We start from the raw sequence: 9008 nt of genomic DNA, 5'->3' as shown, positions 1-9008 counted from the left end.
CGAAACTCTCAGATAAGCTTGTTACTGGATTAACACGTGGTTAATGCCTAACAGATTGTTAGTGCCCAAGTGAACAGTTTAGGGCTCAACTTTTCGGCCATTCAACTTTTAATGCTTATGAGCAAATCAAACCTTGGCAGAAGCACTTTATTTATTTATCTGGAGAATCACACAGAATCACGACATAATCCAGTTGAATTATATCCATCGATCAAGCCGTGATAGCTGGATACAGATGTCAGGGAACTGCCATCAGTGCCGGAGGGAGAGAGCAAAATCCAGAGGGATTCCAGAGAGCATCCAGGGATTGGGAGAAGCAGCCCATCTTCTGGGGAAGAGAATCAGTGTAGCACCAGTGGAGAAGGGGGGCAGATGGGGCAAGCGGCGAGGCGGTCCCATGACTCCTTGCCGGGGACCAGTGGAGAGAGTAGAGGTCCTCCGCTGCCTACGCCCTCCTTGCGCAGAAGGCTTTCGCACAGAGAGAGTAGGAGGAGACTAGGCGTCAAAGAGCTTCTTTGCTGGAAGAAGTTCAAGAAACGCCCACTGACGGATTCTGCCAGCGATTGAGTCAGCCACGGGTGAGTGGCTGTCCGGACAGAAAAGGTTCACATTGGCAACTCAGCCAGGTGTTTGCACCCAGCCGGGGAGATAGGCACCTGCTTACACACGAGCAACCCCTAGAACCATTACAACACTGAAATAAATAAGTTAGCTGAATGCCAAAAAGATTCTTTCTATTAGATCCGTTACTAAAAAGTGGACAGGGCTCATGACTCTCAAATAGTTAACACAAAGTATATGGATTTAAATCAATTTAGTCCTTTTGAGTCACAGTCCTAGGGCTGGCGTGTAGCTGTGTGCTTTGTGGATTTATCTGATAGATAAGATACTTCCTGAAGAAAGATAAACATGAAAGACTTAAACCTAAACCATACATCAGTGGTACCAATACATTATTTACCACACCTTACAACTGTTAGACATGGAAATTTCACCTTCCAAGCCAGGAGTTCACAACCTACCCCCATGAGGTAAGGCACTTTTTTCCTTTGGAATTTTTCTTTAGGGCAACTGCCTAAGAAAAACGAAAAACTACAGCAGGGCACCATCAGCATCAAGCCAGTATCTCAGCCATTGATGTACCTCAGGCATAGGCAAACTCGGCCCTCCAGATGTTTTTTGAGACTACAATTCCCATCATCCCTGACCTCTGGTCCTGTTAGCTAGGGATGATGGGAGTTATAGTCCCAAAACATCTGGAGGGCCGAGTTAGCATATGCTTGATCTACCTTAAAAGAGCTGTCTTTATGTGTCTTCATATACTGGTGTTGACAAACTATCACAGGAGTTACATGCAGAAGTTATCAGTGAAAAGATGCCAGAAGCTGCGGTTTCCTGCTTGGCAGGGGGTTGGACTCGATGGCCCTTGTGGTCTCTTCCAACTCTATGATTCTATGATTCATGAGCTGCGGTCTAAAACACAGAGCCTCTTGGGCTTGCTGATCGGAAGGTCGGCGGTTCGAATCCCCACGACGGGGTGAGCTCCCATTGCTCTGTCCCACTTCTGCCAACCTAGCAGTTTGAAAGCATGGCAGTGCAAGTAGATAAATAGGTACCGCTGTGGCAGGAAGGTAAATGGCGTTTCCATGCGCTCTGGTTTCCGTCACGGTGTTCCGTTGTGCCAGAAGCGGTTTAGTCCTGCTGGCCACGTGACCCGGAAAGCTGTCTGTGGACAAACGCTGGCTCCCTCGGCCTGAAAAGTGAAATGAGCATCACACCCCATAGTCGCCTCTGACTGGACTTAACCATCCAGGGGGTCCTTTTCATTTACCTTAGTAATTTAGGAAGGAAAGTCTCTCATATGTCTCCAAGTTACTTTGCTAGAAAAGCTTCCGTTTTACCAAAATAGAAAAATCTTATTTTGGTGTATGGGTTTAACAGGGAGTTATTAGTCTGCAGATCTAAACACAAGGCTGTATTCTGCTCAGCAGGCTCAGGGTTTAAACTTTTTCAAATTACAGTTTTAACAGCTACTCCTTACAGACCATTTTTGCATACTTGCCACTGATGGACATCTGAAGTGCATGCGTATCCAAAATATATTTAGTTATTTTGCTTTTAAAATTTATCAGCTATGTTTCTAGAAGAACAGTGATAGTCCGTGAAGTGAAATATGAAGCCAGAAGTACATTTCAGTAACACACAGTAAAAACCATAGGGCAAATGCTTATTTTCAAACAAGTTTTTTCCCATGAGTAAAACATGCTGTAGAAGAACAAAAAACCAAAGTTTCCAATGTGAAACTTAGGAAAACTCTGGAGTTCAAATAAGTGAAGCTTCCTCCAAATGGGCCCTTTCCATTCAGACCATTTTAATCTTGTGTTTATAAACTGTGTTTATGGAAGACAATCTTACTCGGCTACGAGTGATCACCAAAGAAGGCTACAGGAATACCGGTAATTCTGGACTAGTATATTTATGCAGAGATCAAGACTTTTGAAACATGCAGGTATTGTCAAATGTTATAGTTTCAGCTATATAAAATACAGCTTGCAGATGAGAACTGGAATATATGAAGTAGCTCTCATGAAAGCGTAAGTTCACTGGTGAAAGTTTATCCTTTTCCTTACAATGCCATACACGCTCCGGGGCAGGCACCCCCAAACTCGGCCCTCCAGATGTTTTGGGACTACAACTCCCATCATCCCTAGCTAACAGGACCAGTGGTCAGGGATGATGGGAATTGTAGTCCCAAAACATCTGGAGGGCTGAGTTTGGGGATGCCTGCTCTGGAGGGCTTGACTGGATAGATAATAGTTATTCAGGTTTCAGTTTCGCATGTAGATGGAACAAGTTTTTAGAGCAATTGCTTAAGCCAAGCTGCAGACTTGTGTGTTTCCTATTTTGTGAATACTCCCATATGCTGCCACAATTCCTACTGTAAGTGATAGGATAGCAAACAGCATTCACTAGTCTGTTTATCACTGAAATATACTACATATGCTATACATATGCTATAAATTAATCTGCCCTTTCGTGGGCTTCTCTTTATCTGTTATTGTGCGACATTTCATTGGAAATCAGAGAGGGAGATCATTACTGTACAGTATTAAAAAGTGCATTTTATTTGGAGTTGTCAGGTATCCAAGCACATCCGTGTCCACCAAGTCCCCGTAAAAAGTCACAAAACACAAAAGATGGGATACCCTAAAACATCCATTAAGGGACACAGAGGTGGGAATGGAAAAGGGAGATGTTAAAAGCAGAAGCTGATTCTTTTTAAATGAGAAAAAAGGCAGTTCCGGTTCACTGTCAGGCCTTGAGCAAAGGGATCGTCTGACCCATTCCTTCGAGGAAAGGGCATGGTTTGCATTTTCTTTCATCATCGCTCATGTTTCGCATTTGAGTCGCTGCATTCCACTATCACGCCGTTCCCGTTCCGTGTGATCTCCTTTCTGTTCCAGTCCCTCTCGGTGTAAAATTCAGCTAGCACAGGGCAGTGGCTTGATGCAACTCCACCCCACGACCAGTTATCAGGGATCCAGGGGTTCGTAAGACCTTCTCTCACAACTGCCCAATGGCCTGTGTAAAGAATAGTTTACAGAGGAGAAAGATAGGCGTGAATATTTTGGGGAAACCACCAATGGCACAAAGCAAAGGGTCTGGAATATGAATGTTGACCTTTGAGTGAAGATCTTTTAGGAGCATCGAATGGCTTTGCACCTAACTAGTTCCTCGGAGGACCACGAGGAGACTCATGGAAACTGCTCATGCATTCAGAAGAAGATCATAAAGTGATAGAAAATAAAAAACCAACCCCCCAAAATGAGTGTATCACTGTTTCTTCTGCCTATAAAGGCATCTCCTAAAGGCAACTAATGCATTTCTTTAAAAATCAAGAGGAAATAGTACATTATTATTATTATTATTATTATTATTATTATTATTATTATTATTATTTCTAGGCACTCTTAAAAGCTACATTTCTAATCTTCGTGACCCTGAAGGAAGTCTTGACAAAGGTAAACGTGTAAACTAAGAAGGAGAGATGTGGATCTGCAAACATGGCAAAATATGTAGAAACAGACCCAGAGGAGTTGGGATGAGTTTCAGATCCCAGTTGTGTGCCCGCTATTTTTAAAAAGAGACACATCTCTGCTTCATATGTTTACTCCAGCAAACACAGATCAAACTCTGTGAACATACCTGCCCGTGAACTGTCTCGCCAGAGTGGTGCATGCTCTAGTTATCTCACGCTTGGACTACTGCAACGCGCTCTACGTGGGGCTACCTTTGAAGGTGACCCGGAAACTGCAATTAATCCAGAATGCGGCAGCTAGACTGGTGACTGGGAGTGGCCGCCGGGACCACATAACACCGGTTCTGAGAGATCTGCATTGGCTCCCAGTACGTTTCCGAGCACGATTCAAAGTGTTGGTGCTGACCTTTAAAGCCCTAAACGGCCTCGGTCCTGTATACCTGAAGGAGCGTCTCCACCCCCATCATTCAGCCCGGACACTGAGATCCAGCGCCGAGGGCCTTCTGGCGGTTCCCTCATTGCGAGAAGTGAGGCTACAGGGAACCAGACAGAGGGCCTTCTCGGTAGTGGCGCCCGCCCTGTGGAATGCCCTCCCATCAGATGTCAAAGAGATAAATAATTACCTGACATTCAGAAAACATCTTAAGGCAGCCCTGTTCAGGGAAGTTTTTAATATGTAATGCTGTACTGTTTTTAACACTGGGAGCCACCCAGAGTGGCTGGGGAAACTCAGCCAGATGGGCGGGGTATAAATAATAAATTATTATTATTATTATTACACCAATAATGAACATTGTGTATGTCGCTTGTAAAGTGTAAAATAGGCTAGGAGAAGTTGACATGAAATTTGCCACTTAACAAGCCACATACAACCTTTTGTCATAAACAATAAGATATTTAAAAAAAATAAAAGCTTGATATTTTAAACTTCCTCCCCAAATGAAACCTTACCAGTGAAAACCTTTTTCAAGCTGCGGCTGATCCAGATGTTGTCCACGGACTTGGAGCCCTGAGGGTTCTTTGTGCTGATGTTCGTAAATGTGCTGGCGGGGACCAAAGGATGGAACTTCTCCTTCCTCAAGAGGTCGTGGTCGCCACTGTCGGGGGCTTGACTGAAGTCGCCTAAAATGATCATGTCTTTTTCTCCTAGGAGTGCGGAGAGCAAAAATAAATACAGAAAGAGTTAAGTGATAGGATTGTGGAGCATGTCAAGAAAGCGGCTGTATCCTTGGTCCAGGACCTTTATTCCTCAGACTCTGTTTAAGGGTTGCTCGATCTTCTGGGTTCCTCAAGAAGCGGGTTGGAATAGGCCTACAACAGGAGTGGAGAGGTTGTGGCCTTCTGGGTGCTGCTACACTGCAACTTCCACCAAACCTGACCACTGGGCAATGCTGGTTGGGTCTGCGGGAGTCCAACCGATTTCCCATGCCTGGCCCACAAAATACCCTCCTATTCTCTTATTCTTCTACCCTCAACTGCTCAAAGGTCTCTCCAACTCTGCCCCTTTTTTCGTGTTGCTCCCCTGGGCATGAAACTTCTTCTGTGACTGTGGGTGTGAGGCCACCAACTCATCCACCAGATCTCTCCACAAAATCCACCTTTCCCTCCAGCAAGACCTCCGGCTTTTAGCCTATTGTTGTTATGTATTAATCTTATTCCACATAGGTCTGAAGGAGATGTACCAAATATAATGAAAAACAGCCAAGACGCCGTTAATGACAGCACAAAAAGTAGCAGAAGGTGGATTTAAAAACGAAGACACTGCAGAAACTCATGGCAGAGGCCTATTTGTCCACCTGGGAAAGCCTGTGGGGGCAAAAAATGTCCTTTCTGGAAAGTACAGATATTGGGCACCTGTCACTTCCTGACAGCAATGCTGCTCCACAGAACAGGGGCAGCTACACTGAAGGCCCTGCTTCAGTGGGGCGTTCACATCTACAGTGGTTGCAGACCTCCCAAGTGTCCCATTGCTCTTGACAAAGATCTGCTGAAATACGGTATGTCAGTTGATCAATTGCCCAACAAGCCCCTGAATTTTTAAGACGGACAGACAGACATACACACACACACACACACACACACACACACACGTCATCCCAACAGTGCAATCTACTCAAAAGTAGTCCCATTAAGCTTTATGGGGCTTCCTCCCTGGAAGGTGGGTATTGGATTGCAACCTCTGTGGCTCAACCCTCCTGTTTCTATTTATTGTGTCCCATGTGACCATATAGAGAATACATATTTTAAAAAATTCCCTCCAAAGGAGCACCACCCATTGAAGACGTTTAAGAGTCAACTTTCTAATAGCTACCTCTTCGATGCTTAAAACAACATTGTCATAAATATTTTTAAGCTTCCTATAACTAAATACCTTTGGTATATCATTTTATACTTATTTTGCCTTTAGATTTTGACAGGATATATCTTTGCTAAATTTCTGTGTATATATATAATGATTTTATTGCATTAGCCATGCGGCCATAGCATAATATACATAGAAATAACAACATAAAATGGGGGTGGGGAGATAAAAGTGTATGCCGTTCTGGGCGAATACTTTGAGAAAATGGGGATAACAAAGGTAACGGGAGATTTAAAACATTGAGTGACAGAGAATACAAAAAACAGGTTCGATTGTGCGGCGTATCGACTACATCTGTGGTATTGAGGAAGGAGTTGGTGCCGCTTTCCTCGTCATCACACTAAGCAGGAAATTAGCTGTCATCTCGGTAATCCAACGGTCAGAGTCCTGCAGAAGAAGGGACACTATCCAAGGCTGGATTGGGAGATGAAGCTTGTTCACGAGAGGAGTTAGGAACCGAGATCTTTCATCTGTCCAGTTGGGACAGAAGAGCATTACATGTTCCATAGTCTCCAGAACCGTGTCATTGCAGGAGCATGTTCTATTTGCGATGGGAACTCTGGAGCAACGACCCGACAGAACTGCTGTCTCAATTTGAACCGCAAAACTGTTTTTAATTTAGAGTGTATAAGCCCGGCAGCCCTACCTCTAATCAAAAAGAAGCTGCAGCAACTTGACTTCTCTAACACAGCTTCCCATGCAAGAGGGCCGTGCTCAGGCTTAGCCCTAGCTATTCCACCCCCTGAAGGGATCCCTCTATACTGCTTTACAATTCCTTCGGAGGCTAAGCGAAGGGCCTTTACCTGTGCCCGCCTCAACTGTTTTCCTACAGCAGTTCTGTCGGGTCGTTACTCCAGAGAAATTTCTGTGTATAACTCCGTTCCTCCAACTGCAACACTGCGGCTGAATTCTAAGTGAGCCTGCTTTGTTTAAATTTGATCTTTCCGTATAATCTGTTGCCAACCCTCTTTTCCCCCTCCGAGTTTCTTCATTTGTTCTCGGAGTTGACAGCGCTGGCCTTCTGCCTGGCAAGACGGAGCCTCATGCTCAGCTCCCAGACAACTCCAAACGACAAGCTCAACAAGGATGCCGTGCTGACAAAAACCAGAGCCTCAAAATTCAATGAACGTCCCTAATTAACATGCTAAGAATCTGTAATACTATACATTGTGAAATGCACCCACACAATGCAAATACTGACTTCTGCTCGCATGATACCAGGTGGCAAAGACTATTAGGTGCCTGTTTCGGAGGAAATTTATTGCTTTTTGAGCAGGATATATATTTAGAATATCTCCTGTTGATTCATAAGGCTACAGGGGGAGTTAGGATGAAGTGCTGTAGCTCAGCGCTGAGAACAGCTGCTTTGCACACAGAAGGCGCCTGGTTCAAGCTCTAGCATCTCCCCATAGGGCAGGGGAAAGACGGCTGCCAGCCTGTTTCTGCAGCCACCTGCTGCCAGTCAGAGAAGCAAGTGCATACTGCTGCTATGCAGGCCTTCAGCCAGCAGAGGGTGCTCCTACTCAACAGCACTATCTAGTATTCCAAGAGCACAGCCTTGCCATTGCAATCCTAGCAGAGCTGCTTCAAATGCAAAAACTTCCTACACCGATTGTATTTCTGTGCAGGCAGGAAGCATGCAAACCCTATTCAGATTACTACAGGAGGCAAAACACACCTCTGTGTGTGCATGGGGTGCACACTGTGAAGTAAGAAGAATGTACAAAAATCCCTGCTGAATGCAACCAAACCTAAATAATAATTATAATAATAAATTTTATTTATATCCCACCCTCCCCAGCCGAAGCCTGGCTCAGGGCGGCTAACAACAATAAAATAGTACAGCATTCTAAAATCATTTCATTCTAAAATTAATTCAAATCAAATTAATGGCAACCACTGGGATAGAGTACTGTGAGGATTACCAAAGGAGGGGGTCAGACTGTGCCTTGGCCAAAGGCCTGGTGGAACAGCTCCATCTTGCAGGCCCTGCGGAAAGATGTCAAGTCCCGCAGGGTCCTAGTCTCTTGTGACAGAGTGTTCCACCAGATCGGAGCCACAGCCGAAAAAGCCCTGGCTCTAGTTGAGGCCAGCCTAACTTCTCTGTGGCCTGGGACCTTCAAGACGTTTTTATTTGAAGACCGTAAGTTTCTCTGTGGGACATACCAGGAGAGGCAGTCCAATAGGTACGAGGGTCCTAGGCCTATTAGGGCTTTAAAGGTTAAAACCAGCACCTTAAACCTGATCCTGTACTCCACCGGGAGCCAGTGCAGCTGGTATAGCACTGGGTGAATGTGATTTTGCAGCGATGACCCCGTAAGGAGTCTCACTGCGGCATTCTGCACCCGCTGGAGTTTCTGGGTCAGTCTCAAGGGCAGCCCCACGTAGAGTGAGTTGCAGTAATCCTGTCTGGAGGTGACCGTTGCGTGGATCACAGTGGCTAGGTCAGGGCGAGAGAGGTAAGGAGCCAACTGCTTAGCTTGGCGGAGATGAAAAAAAAATCCCTCTGCCCACAGCGGCCAACGAAATGTCTATGAGAAGTCCAGAAACGATAGGACAACTCCACTCTCCTCATGCCGCCTCTGTTTCTGCAGGCAGTACACAGTC

The 9008-nt window shown here is 45.2% G+C and overlaps 1 protein-coding gene across 1 annotated transcript in view; it reads right to left on the bottom strand.

Moving 5' to 3' along the window:
• Window positions 1–3102: 3102 nt before the first annotated feature.
• The window catches only part of EEPD1 (endonuclease/exonuclease/phosphatase family domain containing 1), a 64625-nt gene continuing 58719 nt past the window's right edge, over window positions 3103–9008 (bottom strand). Inside the window, exons 6-7 of the mRNA XM_083468821.1 lie at window positions 4991–5185; window positions 3103–3582 (exon numbers count right to left, since the gene is read on the bottom strand). Of these exons, the coding sequence (XP_083324947.1) occupies window positions 3383–3582; window positions 4991–5185 (395 nt within the window). The 3' untranslated portion in view covers window positions 3103–3382. The remainder of the gene's footprint in view (window positions 3583–4990; window positions 5186–9008) is intronic.

Source organism: Podarcis liolepis (genome assembly GCF_965112155.1).
Source record: "Podarcis liolepis genome assembly, chromosome: 12".
Lineage (NCBI taxonomy): Eukaryota > Metazoa > Chordata > Lepidosauria > Squamata > Lacertidae > Podarcis > Podarcis liolepis.
Note: the sequence above shows the minus strand (reverse complement) of the source record. Positions and strands in the feature narration are given on the sequence as shown.